The sequence below is a fragment of the Nycticebus coucang genome, chromosome 10, assembly GCF_027406575.1.
Source record: "Nycticebus coucang isolate mNycCou1 chromosome 10, mNycCou1.pri, whole genome shotgun sequence".
In the NCBI taxonomy this organism is placed as follows: Eukaryota; Metazoa; Chordata; class Mammalia; order Primates; family Lorisidae; genus Nycticebus; species Nycticebus coucang.
In genome coordinates this window covers 102,304,813-102,320,282 of record NC_069789.1, presented here as the reverse complement: position 1 = coordinate 102,320,282, position 15,470 = coordinate 102,304,813, and the positions used below count along the sequence as shown (strand labels likewise).

The window sequence follows — 15,470 nt, the reverse complement described above, 5'->3', positions numbered from 1 at the left end:
TGATAACTAGGAAAAAGCACCAATTCTCTTTCCCCATGGCTTAATTAATAGAAACTTCCTCTTCTGAGATTTTCTCATTACTTCTCCACTGTGTCATGAATTCCGAGAGTCTTAGTAAAATGTGAGCCTTCTTGACAGATATGCTCAGGATCAATAGTCTATGTGAATGCAAATTCTTTGTGTGTGTGTGTGTGTGTGTGTGTGTGTGTGTGTGTGAATGCAAATTCTTATCAAGAGTTCCTTTCCATTCGTGGATCGATGGGCATTTGGGTTTTTTCCATGACTTAGCAATTATGAATAGGGCTGCAATAAACATTCTGGTACAAATATCTTTGTTATGATGTGATTTTTGGTCTTCTGGGTATATGCCCAGCGGAGGAATTACAGGATTGAATGGATTAATAAATTGTGGTATATGTACACCATGGAATACTATGCAGCCCTGAAGAAAGATGGAGACTTTACCTCTTTCATGTTTACATGGATGGAGCTGGAACATATTCTTCTCAGTAAAGTATCTTGAGAATGGAAGAAAAAGTATCCAATGTACTCACCCCTACTATGAAACTAATTTAGGACCTTCACATGAAAGCTATAACCCAGTTACAACCTAAGAATAGGGGGAAGGGGGAAAGGGTGGGGAGGGAGGGGGGAGGTGGGTAGAGGGAGGGGCATTGAAAGGATCACACCTGTGGTGCATCTTACAAGGGTATATGTGAGGCTTGGTAAATGTGGAATGTAAATGTCTTAGCAAAGTAACTAAGAAAATGCCAGGAGGGCTATGTCAACTAATGTGATGAAAATGTGTCTAATGGTATATGAACCAAGTGTATGGTGCCCCATGATCCAATTGATGTACACAGCTATGATTTAATAAAAAAAAAAAAAGAGTTCCTTTGAACAGAATTAGGGATTTATTTATTTATTTTTATTTCCATACCTTCTGAAAGGGTTAAATTTTTCAAAGCTTGTTTGGCTTTCCCAGGGAGGAAATAATTCATTGCAGTAACATTGCTAACTTTGCAAAGGCTGTGCTGCCCAGCTCTGTTTACTGAGCTCAGGATGGCCCTCTACTATTGTTCCAAATCCAGACAGCTCTCCAGTTTTTCAACCCATATGTACATGATTAGTTCCAGTGGTTCCAATGTGGATTTGAGCATAATGTGTGGAGGCCAACAGTTCTATACTGCAAAGAAAATAGTAGTCTTAACTCTTCCTTGCATCCCCCTAAGGGTGAATTGACAGCTATTCTCATCAAGAGATGGAATGTCTTTCTCTTCTCCTGTCTCTTTATGACTTGATTTGGGCAACATAATGTAACAGAAGAGATTGTGTGGCAGTTCTGACCCTAGCCCTCAAGAGCCCTTACTCACCTACACTCTGTCTCAACTCCATTGAGAGAGAGCTCCAGCCATTGCAGGAGCAAACTTAGACCAGCCTCCTGGAAGGTAAAACACCCTATGAACAAGAGTAAAATTGTCTTAGCTCATGTTGTCCTAGCTTGGCAAGCTGACCCTGGAGACATGAGTAGGCCGGGGTCAGATAAACCACACATTCAGTTTCAGCCTAAACTTTCAACCCATGAAATTGTAAAACAAACACTTAGATTGTGTTAAGCCATCAATTTAGGAGGTGGTTTGTCCATAGGAAAAGATGACTCATCAGGTCTTTTAAATTACCCTTTCACCTCCACTTTGTTCTAGCCCAATCTACTATCCAGATCTTAGGAATGTTATTCTAAGAATATAATTTCCTACCTAAATTTCTTCAATGTCTTCACTTGCAGTTTGGATTAAACTCCTTTCACTTCTACTTTTGTTACAGTCCAATCTACTATCCAGATCTTGTCAGGAACGTTATTCTAAGAATATAATGCCCTACCCTAAATCTCATAGCATGGCCTCTAACATTTTGAGTATTTTGCCCTGAGTTTCATCTCAGGGCTCTTACTCACTGTGTCCTATCTGCACTGACCTGCTTTAGTTCAGTTGTTCCTAGTCTCAAAGCATTTGCATGAATTCTTTACCTTATGTATTTTTATGGTTCATTCCTTCTCTGTCTTCTTAAAGCCTAATTAATCAAAGATAACTTCCTTGTTCCTTACATCTAAATAGATATGTATGCTTTAAAATTTTTGACTCGTAGGGCTAAATTGCTCTAGAAAGGATTATACCGTTTTGATATCCTATTAACACTGTTGGAGTGCCTATATCTTCTTTATCACATTTAGATTAACGTATTTTTAAAATAAAAGTTGTTATTTTTATTTTAGTACAATGAAATAGACTGTTAATACAATGAAATAGTTTATTATAAATATATTAGAGGCCATCGATAAATACAAAGTTAAAAATAGAAACTATGTGTTAGATTGTATTTAAAGGTCAACAGAGTTAAAGTCCTAATTTCATTTTATTTACAAGTTGAGGGTCACATTAGTGACCACTCACTCAACCCATTACTGAGTGATGAGATTAATTCAAAAGTATTTTTTTTTTTTTATAGAGACAGAGTCTCACTTTATAGCCCTCGGTATAGTGCTGTGGCATCACACAGCTCACAGCAACCTCCAACTCCTGGGCTTCAGCGATTCTCTTGCCTCAGCCTCCCGAGTAGCTGGGACTACAGGCGCCCGCCACAACACCCAGCAAAAGTATTTTTAATAAAATAGAATTATACAAAGCCACATAAAAAAGATCAAAAATATCAAAGTATCATGATGTAGCAAATATAAGTTTTATTTTGTAGAACTGTTTTTCTGCTAGAAATATGGATAAGAATGTGTAAATGTTTGTTTATGAGTTCTAAATTATCATTTAAAAATAAAAAATATTCTTTGTTGTGAATCAGAGTCAAAAAATATTTTAATTATCTTATTTGCTCTTTCTTGCCTGAATTTTCTATTCTCACTGGTAGCGAAATTTTATAAAACGTTGTTTGTACTTGGAATTTCTAATTTTTATTGGTGCCTCTTCTGATATTCTACTCCAGACAGGTTTTTGCTTCCACCACTCCAGGAAACGTCTCTTATTAAGTTTGGCAATTATCTCCAGATGGCTAAACCCAATGTCTGATTTTCAGTTCCCATCTTATTTGACTGTTGGCAAAATTTTACAAAATTGATCACAACCATCACAAAATTGATGTATTTTATTCACCAGGTTTTCAGAATACCTGGTTTTCCTTCTAATTGTTCACTCCTTCTGGGCCATATTTTCTGATACTTCTCATTTTCCCAAAATCTATAATGTTGGAGTGCCCCCAAACCCAGATGTTTAATGGATTTATCCAATCTCATGGCTTTATTTATTTATTTATTTTTGTAAAGACAGAGTCTCACTTTATGGCCCTCGGTAGGGTGCCGTGGCCTCACACAGCTCACAGCAACCTCCAACTCCTAGGCTTAAGCGATTCTCTTGCCTCAGCGTCCCGAGTAGCTGGGACTACAGGTGCCTGCCACAACACCCGGCTATCATGGCTTTAAATGCTTAACATATGCTGCTGATTTGCTCGTGTGCCTTCACTCCTGAGTATCTGACTCAGGCAACAGCCTGCTCAATATTGTTATTAGATATCTAAGAGTTCAGTTAAACTTAAAATATGCAAAGCTAAACTTCTGGTACCCCAATACCTTCTTCCTGCAGTTTTCTGTCTCAGTTAATGATAACTGCATCATTCTTGATGGTTATCCATGACCATTCTCTTTCTTGCATACTCTATTTTTAGTCTATCAGGAATTCTGTTGGTTCTGATGTCAAATTAATAATATATCTAGAATTAAACCACATTTCTCCATCCCCATTGCTCTATCCTGATCTGAACTACCATCTTCTTTCACCAGGACTACTGCAATAGCCTCCAAAGGACCACAATTTCCACCCTTGCCTCTCTGCAATGCCTTCTCAACACAGGCAAGCATGATTCTGTTAAACCCTAAATCAGATAACAATTCTCCTCTGTTCCAAATTGTCTACTAAAACACCTATTCTTGGAGTAAATTAGGAAAGTCTGAATCTTGCCATGGCCTTTAAGGCCCTCTGTGATCCACCTCTATTTCCCTGAGTTCATCTTCTGGTTTTCTGGATCATCCCAGAAATATTCCCCACTCAATATTCACCATAATGGAATCTTTGATTCCTCAAACAAGCCAAATGCCTTCTACCTTAGAGCTAATTCACTACCTTTCAATGTTGCCTGGATTATTCATCATCCTTCCATCCACATGGTAAATTTTCCCTTTTTTTCAAATCTTTGTTGAAGTGGTAACTTCTAAATGAGGTTTCACTTGATCAATGTATGGCAGTTATAATCTCTGTACCCACATGGGATCATTTTATTGCCCTATATTTTCTTTTCTATTTCCCATACAACATGTGTTTTCATGAAATTGTTGTTCTAGTTTTGGCTTATTTTTAAATCATTTCTCTTCAGTAAGCATAAGAGATATAGAAAGGCAGCAAATTTATTATTGGCTGTATCTCAAGCACCTAAAACTAGGCCTGGCATAGTAAATATTTGTTGTGTGAATAAAGAAGTGGGTTACATAATTATTTCCTTAATAGTTTAGAATCTGTAAAACTTAATAAGATTTTAAGGCCAACTATAGAAATATCTAAGAGTGTCAAAATCCTTTGCTTTTATTTTGCATGAGAAACCCTATATATATTTAGTATTTTTGCATTTGTATTATTTAAGGTAATTCGACTCATTATACTAGCAGATAGACTTTGTAATTCTAATTTCAAATTTGTAATTTAGTGATTAACTTAGACTTTTTTTGTTAATCAACTTTTTGGAGTTAAAATGTATAGTTAATAAAATTAATAAATTTAATCCAGATATTAAGGTTGCTGTTTAAGATGAAATTTTATCTCATCAATCACAATAATGGACCGATAAAAATATTTAGGATTAGCCATATTTATAATTTTTGTTTTAAATTATAAATTTAAAAAAAAATCTGAGTAGTCTTTGTATTAAGTTAAAAATTGAGGTACTCAATTATGTGTATCATATTTAAATGTAGTTTAAAATAATTTATTAGCCAAGCTTATGAACCAGAACAAACATTTGTCAAACATATTTGAAAATGAATGATAAAATTTATTAGGATTATAAATAGAATGCTAAGGGAGTGTTTTTGTTTTAATTTGTTTGTTTGCTGGTTTCTTTCTTTCTTTCTTTCTTTCTTATTTTCTTTCCTTCCTTCCTTCCTTCCTTCCTTCCTTCCTTCCTTCCTTCCTTCCTTCCTTCCTTCCTTCCTTCCTTCCTTCCTTCCTTCCTTCCTTCCTTCCTTCCTTCCTCCCTCCCTCCCTCCCTCCCTCCCTCCCTCCCTCCCTCCCTCCCTCCCTCCCTCCCTCCCTCCCTCCCTCCCTTCCTTCCTTCCTTCCTTCCTTTCTTTCTTTCTTTCTACAGAGTCTTACTCTGTTGCCCTGGGTAGAGTGTTGTGGTGTTATAGGTCACAGCAACCTCAAACTCTTGGGCTCAAACTCTTGCTTCAGCCTCCCCAGTAGCTGGGACTACAGGTGCCCGCCACAATGTCTAGCTAGTTTTAGAGATGGGGTCTTGCTCTAGCCCAACCTGTTCTACAACTTGTGAGCTCGTGAGCTTAAGCAATTCACCCACCTCAGCCTCCCACTAAGGTTTTTTTTTTTTTTTAAGCAGGAATTCAAAGATTAAAAAATATCTGAGTTCCTGAATGCTTACCTTAAATAAATGTAAGTTTTATAACATAAGTACAATTCTATTTATGCAAAAATATTTGTCATGAGTATTAAATAGCTCATAATAAGGTGGGAGTGTATTTGGTGATACAGGAGGGAAAGGGGACAAAGGTGAGCCTGAGTCCCAAGGCAGGGGAGGAGACTGGACGGGCAGTGGACCTGGAGTTGGGAGTAAGGTCTTTCTTCCATTTCAACATTCCTAAGTATGCTGAGGACATACCTATCTGCCTTACCACAGCTGACTGAGGCTTTTTTGTTGGCCCAATACTTGTCTTGGACCCCTCTCCCTTCCCCACACCAGTTGCTCGCCTGCTGGTCTTCATGGTCTTCATGGTCCAACCAAGAGCTGCCTCTGTCCTTGCTTTTCTCTCCACAGATGCTGAGCAAAACTCTTTTTCTGGATCAATCTACTCAGCCTCTAAAACTGCTATTATAGCTCTTTGGTAGGAAGGCAGGAATGTTTAATTGCAGATAATGAAATGTGGGTGAATTTTTAATGGAGAATGTGAGCTCCAAAGCAGAGAAGAAGGAAGAGAGGAACATTCCAGACAGGAAAAAAAGAAGAACAAAGATCTTGAGGTATAAAACTTAACATAGAATATGTTTAATAATAATATTATTAATTTAATAAAATACCAAGATATAGCAGTATATTGTTATATCAATATAATTTGGGTATTTACATTTTTTGCTCCCAAGCCTATATATTATATATCTATTTTACCTTTAAGTACCCAGGAGTGTTTTCTCTGAAATTTTTAAAACAACGTGAGACTAATCCAAAGAAAAGTTGATGACTGGAAGCATTACATCAATATCACAGACTCAGTGACTGTGTGTACAGTGTACTCATGGTAAGGTATCAGAAGACACCTGTGGAGAGGTCACAGGTCTCTCAACTAGATGTCAGGGAGTCAGGCTTCTTTCCCAAGCCAAAATGATATCACTGATATGCTTTCTGCTAATTTTGTTAAAGTGAAAAAATTAACAAGTGACAAAGGATTGTGAATATAGAATGAAAGTGTACATAAGGGAAACATCTAAACGTGTGAGTAATAAATATGATTATTGTTCAGGCCAATATTCTCTGTTGATACAAAGAAGATGATGACACATTACTTGTAGTTACAAGGTGAAGGAGATATTCTGTTATAATCTTTGAATGATAGCAAGGTAGATAAATCCACAGCAGACTTCCTCTATCAGATCAAACAATAGTTCTTACATTAAAAATTGGAAAGAACACCAAATCAGCAACATGAAGACAAAATGTGCATGGTAATTTTAGCAGCTGATTTGTGAGCACTTTAGATTTATAGAGGTGATGAGATTTCTTTGAACAGGTGTGTGTGAACTTGATTAGGCTCCAGAGATATTGAACGTTTTTTGAGAACAGAGGATTTTCTTGATGGCATCTTTCATGTCTTTGTTTCTCAGACTATAGACTATTGGGTTGAAAAGCGGGGCAAGGACAGCAAACATCAGTGCAGTGGCCCTGTCCAGCTGTGGGGGGAATGGGACAGAGAAGCGTAGGTACATGAACATCACACTACCAAAAAACAGCAAGAAAATTGTAATGTGGGCCGCACACGTGGAGAATGCCTTCTGACGGCTCTCACGGGAGGGAATCCTCAGGATCACCATGATAATTCTTAAATAGGAAAGGGCTATAACAGAGACAGAGGTCAGGATGGAAATAGCGTGGATCACGTCTTCCACCAGCATCATGGAGGTGTCTGTACAGGCCAAACGCAGCACTGGTTCAAAGTCACAGAACAGCTGATGGATTTGGTTGGGGCCACAGAAGGGAAGAGAAGAAACCCACATGGTCTCTGGGAGCAACATAAGGAAGCCACAGATGCAGGAGCCAGTGGAGAGCTGCAGGCAACGCCGAGGTGTCATAATGATGGAGTAGTGGAGGGGCTTGCAGATGGCAACATACCGATCAATGGCCATTACTGTAAGGATGAGGCCTTCTGTGACCCCGAGGGAGTGGAAAAAATACATCTGCAGGAGGCAACCAATGAAAGAAATGTTCTTCTGTTCACTGATCAGGTTGGAGAGCATCTTGGGGATGGTGGCTGTGGTGTACCAGATCTCCAGGAAGGAAAAGATGCTGATGAAATTGTACATGGGCTTGTGGAGACAGGTGTCCATCTGGACGGCAAAGAAGATCATGAAATTTCCAACAACAATGAAAACATAAATAAAGAGCAAAGGAATGAAGAATAAGAGGCTGCCATTCTCAAACTGAGGGAAATCAGAGAAATAAAACTCTGTCACCATCGTCTGATTCTTTAGCTCCATATTTTCAGAGGTTTTACTTGTTGGCTGATAAAACACAAAATTCAAACTTATAAGTACGTTAAAAGAACAAATAAAAGCTTCCTTTTCAAGCAGCTGAACAGCTCTGAAATTAAATTGATTAAATAAAATATGTTGTGTAGCCTGTCAAATTTTCAAGTGCTTTTTAATAATTGCAATATCTTATGTTAACTATTCTGTTAGATAAACAAAGAGTTTTTCTTTTTAGACATGTAAATTGGTGAAAACTCTCCTGAATGGCAGTTTGACAATTGTTATTGAGAAGTTTAAGACTGTTTAAACCTGTTTTTCATCATGTACTGTAGGGAAAATATTTTAAATGTAAAAAAGGAGGCACAGCAATATTAAGTTGAATTTTTATCATAATAGTAAATTTTTAAAAATTTAAGTAAATGGACATTTTTAATTTTTTAATTTTTTTATTAAATCATAAATATGTTGCTCATGTATACATTAATGCATTTATGGGGCACAATGTGCTGATTTCATATAGAATTAGGAACGCTTACATCACATTGGTTAATATATACCTCATCTCTTTTACTTAATTATTGTGTTAAATTGTGACAAAATGATCCCTTCTGTTGAGAAAAAAACATTTTGAAGTGGGCAGCTTAAAAACTAAAGTGTAGGTAAGGGCTTTCCTTCGTACTGGCTTCCCTCATTATTAACAATTGAAAAAGGAGGGAAAAAAATCAAATATTATCATGAATACATGTATAGTTTACTTTAAAACACAACAGTCTGGACCGGTGATTTTCAGCTCATGTGCCACGGAACTGTGGTGTGTCATGAGAAGATCTTAGGCATGCCGTGAAAATTTTTTAAGACCATTGTTTAGATAATTTTCAAAGAAAGTTCAAAGCACACTAAGTATATTCTTCTTTTTCTCTAACTCTTTTTTTAATCAACATAATTTAAATGTGCCACAGAAGTTTAACTATAGTTTCAAGTGTGCCATGAGATAAAAAAAGATTGAAAAACACTGGCCTACATTCACGTGATGTAACCATGTGTGCAAGTTGATCTCTACTCTAAACAGAGCTAGTTAATAGTGAAGTACAGCAATCTAGAAATCACATTCTAGGAGTAGCTTGGTAATATTTGTAAGACTTTATCAACAGTTTACTTTCACAGGCAATTTTTATGAGTGCTTCAAATATTCTTGTCTTCATCTACACTATAGAGTTTATTAATTAGCACAAAGTAGGTTTTTTCCACTTCAGCACCATGACCTTATGGACCAGATAATTCTTCACTGGGGGAGGAGGAAGGCTGTTCCCACATTACAGCATGTTCAGCACCTCCCCTCACCTACTCATTAGGTGTCAGTAGCACCAGCCTCTGCCTCGGTGTAGAAATTGCCCAATGTCCCTGCAGGGGAGGGACAATGAAATCAAACCAATGAAACCAATAGCACACAGAAATTTCGGATGAAAAGCCAAATGAGTAAGATGCATAGATTGACTGGAAATTAGCCCAACCCCTTGTTTGAAGGACTATAAGGATATGATGAGCCGAATGACCTTTAGGTCTTAGAAAAGAGTGATGGGCACTTGACCCACTCATTCCTGTGTTCCTTCCTTCACAGGAGATTCGGCATCCAATCTCACTAAAAAGTTAGCTTTTCTACTTGGGAGAATTTTGCTATATATTGGGTTTGATAAAAACTTGCATTCATTCTACTTCTTAGAAAGCCTAAAGGATAGAGAGTTGGAACTTCCATGGTAGGTGTTCTTTTTTTGTCTGTTTGCTAATAAGTGTTTGTTTGCAGGACTGAATTCTGCCTTTATTTAGATAGTGAGGTTATTGGAGATGGGGCCTCTAAGTGGAGAAAGTTACTCATATCTAATGAAAAACCCAGATAACTGTGAATTGCCAATAGATAGAATAAGTAGATAAAATTACTCTGAACTCTCACTACAAGAGGCCGTATGCAAATAGGAAGTCATCCTGACATATGGCAACCACTTTTTTCTTGCTTTTTATAGACACAATAAACTATTAAATCTTTGTGGAAACAGGAGAACTTGAGGGACAATCTTTCCCTTTGTTTTTATTTTAGAAAATATCTCCCTAAAAATAGAAGCTTATAAGAAAAAATAATTTATGCTAGGGTCACATATAGTCTTAATTCCTCTTATCTAAGCTTATTGTTTTCAGACTTGTCTTACTCCAATTCACTCTCCATTTAGCTACTTGAATAATCTTTCTTACATGGAGAGTTGTCAATCTCCTGTCTAAAAACCTTTTAGTAGCTCCCAATAGGCTTCTAAATGAAAGCCAAGTTTCAAAGCATGACAGATAATGTGTAAGATTTTAAAATTATTTTGACATCCCAATTTCTTTTGATTTTATCACACTCAATGTTATTTTCTGCATGACAGACAATAACCTTATAATTATTCTCTGTTTCTTTTTCAAAGGAAGTGAGGAGATAAAAAGAGAAGGTAGCATTGTCTTTATGTTCAGTATATTTGAAAATGAAAAAATTGAAACTTGGAAAAAGGAAAAATTGGCAGATCTTTGAAAACTTAATTTTTTAAGAAGGAAAGTGATTTAATGTACTTGCAAGAAAGTTATACCTAAAAGCATGTTTAAGTTTTCTGGAGGAATAGATAGCCCCTAATCTCAACTGGTAAGCTCCACTGGTGATACCCGCTTTCTTTATTTCTAAGAAACTTTCCTCATTCTGCTGAATATAATCCTAATTTTTAAGATTTCATCCATTAATTAGTAGAGGTGATAAGAGTCACAGAGCTAGTGGTCCAGACAAAATTTAATAGATAATTTATCCAGGTGCTTGTTACCTTATGACTTTCTCTAGTCCTAGAACATAAACTTCCCAAAGCCCCTCATCCCTGACTCATGTTCTTTATTTATTTTATTTATTTATTTATTTTTTGAGACAGAGTCTTACTTTTTTGTCCTCAGTAGAGTGCTGTGGCGTCACAGCTCACAGCAACTTCAAACTCTTGGGTTTAGGTGATTCTCTTGCCTCAGCCTCCCAAGTAGCTGGGACTACAGGTGCCCACCACAACACCCGGCTATTTTTTGTTGTAGTTTGGCCGGGACCAGGTTTGAACCCACCACCCTTGGTATATGGATGGGGCTGGCGCCCTACTCACTGAGCCACAGGTGCTACCCGTGACTTATGTTCTTTTCCTCTGTGTCATGTGTTTTTACAACCTCAACATAGTTTCTATAAGGCTTCATTTGTTTAAGTCCAACAGAATTAAATACTATCAATGTGGTTCTGTGAGAATCTTCCCCAGTCACAGCAAACAAAGCCACTCGCTCATACCACAAAGTACAAAGCTCACCCCTCATACCTACCTCGTCCAGAAACAAAGAGAATCATCTCCTCTTTTATAAATGTCTTCATCTTCATTGATAGGCAGCCCAATAAGTAGGAAAGTTTCAACCACAACCACAGCTCTTAGCTTCTCGGGGAATAGTGAAGTGGGAGAAAGCCTTTCTCGGGGAGAATTCTCCTCCAGAGCATAAGGGAAAGCAACTCTATGTCCCACATGGCTAATTAGGGGAACACTTACTGCTGCACTTCCCTACCATGAAGTCACCACACCAGAGGAAACTAGATTTTTAAGATAGCATAAAAGTCAGATGAAAATATATATTTGGTTTTCTGTTCTGCTCAAGGGGTGAAAGAATTGCTTATATGTAGTATTACAAAGTGTTTGCTGAGACGGGTAAGAGACAAAAGGAATCAGCTAACAAAGTGTGGTTCAAAGGCAAGAGAATTTTCACCTCTCTTCACTAAAGAAGCTTCAGAGCAGTTTAGTAACAGTACAGCACAAACTTAAAGTGTGTTATGGAAGTGTCTGCCATCAGCTGCCCAACATAGGGCAGCAGAACTTCTTCAGAAGGATCCAGTGTGTCACAAGGCCAGTAGTGGTAGTGGCAGGAATGAGAGACGCCCATGAGACTTTATGGGCTTCAGTGGTCCCAGAAGCAGCTGTCCCCAAGGGGCCAGAGTCACAAAAAGATTTGTGCATAATCTTTCCTGCTACATGCAAGCTACATTGATGAAAACACATGAGCCAGCCCAGGGAGAGATACGGGAATGGAAAAGTCTTTTACATACTGGGTGGGAAATATACATGGAAGGATAATTTTGTTTCTTTCCCCCACCTCTTAAAAAAAAAAACACTGAAATTGGACCTAATAGTAACTTCCAAATGGGTAAAGCCAGAAGAAAAACACATTCACAAAACGATGTATGAAGTAGGCACAGAATATTAAATAACTCATGTGATAGCAGCAGTAAATATGGCAAGGAAATAGAATTTGAAAACAGATTTGAAATAAAAAATCAATAACACCCTGGGTGGCACCTGTGGCTCAAGGAGTAGGGTGCCGGCCCCATGTATTAGGGGTGGCGGGTTCAAGCCCCACCCTGGGCCAAAACAGCAAAATAAATAAATAAACAAACAAACAAATAAATAACCCCGATAGAACCTAGGCATAGACAGCACAAAAACAATCAGAATATAGGTGACTCTATTGACTCAGAATACCTAAATTTTAAAAAGATGATTTTAAAAGACAGACCCTCAATAAGCATTAGATGAATGTGATTAAATGAATGAATAATTGGATTGATGGATGAACTAATTATAAGAACCAAATACTGACCCTAGAACAGACTAATCTGTAGAGATTCTCGTATTTTTTTCCTTCACTCTGTTTTCACTCAGTCTTAGTGCCTGAGATAAACTCCTGCTATGCTCTGAAGCTATATGTCTTATTTCAGGCAGATAATGCTTCTTCAGTTGTCCTTTTTATGTGCACATCCTCAGGTGCTTCCTCTCTACTTAGTTGACCTATTCAGCTTATAAATATGCTCCAGTACATTTATTCTTCTTAAAAGGGCATGTTCTTCCTCTATTTATTGTTTCTTCAAGACTACCATACTGCCTTTCCCCCCACCACTTTTCTTGTCTTACTGAAAGAGTAGCTTACTTGTTTTTATCTTTTTTTTCAGTCTTCAAATATTTTTTATTGGAAGGCCATGCATTGCCTTCATTTATTGTATTTCAAATCACTGTACATTTACTTTTGTGAAAACACTGCCTGCATTTTCTAGTACAAAAAGAAACCCTAAAAATTGTTTCAGGAATGTAGAGAAATATCCAACTTAAATAGTGAAAAAGTGCACCATAATTACTGCTGCACTGCAGTCATTTCTGCATTTTCCATGTTTCTTAAATAACTATCTTGTCTGGTAACACACAATATAAAGAGCAATTATGAAAAACAGACATTTACATATACTTCTAAAGTCTTATTGATAATATCCTGTTGGCATTGGATAACCAATCATAGGTGCAGCTGCAGTAGCAGGATATGCATATGCCTGTTGGTTCATACCATTGTGCATATTGGGAACATTACTTCCATACTGCTGAGTGCTATCATAACCATTCTGGTAAGTCCCTGTTGGATTGCCAGTCCTAAAACTGGTCTGTGTACCAGCAGACACAAAATTACTTCCAAAGCTCCCATTGGTGTAATTTGCAGTACTGTAAACACCATTCTGAGTTTTTGCCCCAAAATCTCTCTTAAGCAGGTTAGAATAACCTCTGTCATAATTCTTCCTGTCTCTAAAAGTATTAAATCCACCCCTTTTGCCCGCAGAGTATCTGTCCTGATGGTCATCCTTCATGCCTCCTCTACTCCTGGAACGACCTGAACCTCTGTCTTCGACTAACTGAAGCAACTTTGGGTTAATTGCTTGATTAGCTTCACGAAGCACAGAGATAAGGTCGCTCACTTGCTTTATGTTATTAGGTGTAAAGAAAGTATATGCTGTGCCTGTTTTGGTCCTGCAGGCAGTTCTTCCGATTCGATGAATATAATCCTCTGAGGAGTTAGGGTAGTCATAATTGATGACAAATTTCACATCTTCCACATCTAGCCCTCTGGAGGCCACATCTGTAGCAATCAGAATAGGAGCTTTTCCATGTTTGAATTCATTTAGAACCCAATCACGTTCCTGTTGACTCTTGTCACCATGGATACCCATGGCAGGCCACCCATCTCTCCTCATTTTTCTGGTAAGCTCATCGCATCTTCTCTTGGTTTCAACAAAAACAATGGTTTTATTTTCCTTCTCACTCATGATCTCTTCCATCAGACGAATAAATTTTTCATCTTTTTCTACATCATGACATACATCCACAATCTGAAGAATGTTGTGGTTTGCACTTAGTTCTAGTGCTCTAATGTTTATATGAATATAGTCTTTCAGGAAATCCTCAGCAAGCTGTCTTACTTCTTTGGGCCAAGTCGCACTCCACATTAGGGTTTGCCTATCAGGCCTTATCTGATCCACAATTTTCCTTATTTGGGGTTCAAAGCCCATATCCAGCATTCTATCTGCTTCATCAAGGACAAGGTAGGTAGTTCTTCTCAGATTGGTTTTCCCACACTCTAAAAAGTCAATCAGCCTCCCAGGTATTGCAATATAGATTTCCACACCTCTTTCCAAATCACGGATTTATGGTCCCTTGGGAGCACCACCATAGATACAAGTAGATTTCAAACGACATGCTCTACAATATTCAGCAGCTACCTGCTGCCACCTGTTGGGCCAGTTCCATAGTTGGTGCCAGCACCAAGCAAATGGGCCCATCACCTCTCTCTAGGAATGGCTGATGATTGATACAGACAATGGCAGGCAGCAAATAAGACAATGTCTTCCCAGATCCAGTTTGTGCTACTCCAGCCATATCCAATCCACTTAGAGCAACTGGCCATCCCTGAGCTTGAATAGCAGTGGGTTCAGTGAAGTTCTGTCTTGCAATCACATCCATGACATTTGCGGGGAAATTGGCTTCGTAAAAAATTCAGAACTGGCTTTGGACAGTTGTGACCTCTAACTGTAATTTCCTTGCTTCTTCTGTATGTCTCCACCTCTTGTGCTGTGCGCCTAGCCAAATCTGGGTGCTGTTGATAAAAATTCTTCTCAAATTTGGGCAGCTCATCAAGATTCCATTTCTCTTTAACTAGTTTCTCCCCAGGGTTTCCAAACTTCTTTCCAGACAGGGGTCCTGCCCTACTTCCTCCAAATCAAGGCGCACCAAACCCTCCATCCCGGTCGCGGTCTCGGTTGCTAGAATAACCCGACATGGCGTCAATGATTGCGGTTGGTGGGGAACGAAGTGGAGTCGAGTGCGACGAGTCACTGGAAGTGGCCTCGGCGAGGGCGAAGCCTTGCGGGGCGGCAGCGGAGGAGGGAAGGCGATGACAAGAGCTGTAGCTGTGCGACCACAGACCAGTGGAAATGAATGAGGTAGCTTACTTGTTTTTTTATCTCCACTTTTATCTCCACTTTTTCATCTCTTGTTCACATGAACCTATAACCCCACTTAAGAGACAGAATATTATTATTAACTTTGA

At 38.2% G+C, this 15,470-nt stretch overlaps 1 protein-coding gene and 1 pseudogene across 2 annotated transcripts; both read right to left on the bottom strand.

The window, feature by feature from the left end:
• Positions 1-7,082: 7,082 nt before the first annotated feature.
• LOC128596475 (olfactory receptor 6K3-like) lies at positions 7,083-8,036 on the bottom strand. The gene has a single exon (XM_053606093.1). The coding sequence runs from the start codon at positions 8,028-8,030 to the stop codon at positions 7,083-7,085; it is 948 nt and encodes a 315-aa protein (XP_053462068.1). The 5' UTR covers positions 8,031-8,036.
• Positions 8,037-13,042: 5,006 nt separating this feature from the next.
• Positions 13,043-15,230, bottom strand: LOC128597018 (probable ATP-dependent RNA helicase DDX5; annotated as a pseudogene). The gene has a single exon (XR_008383188.1). The product of XR_008383188.1 is annotated as a probable ATP-dependent RNA helicase DDX5 (transcript).
• Positions 15,231-15,470: the final 240 nt, after the last annotated feature.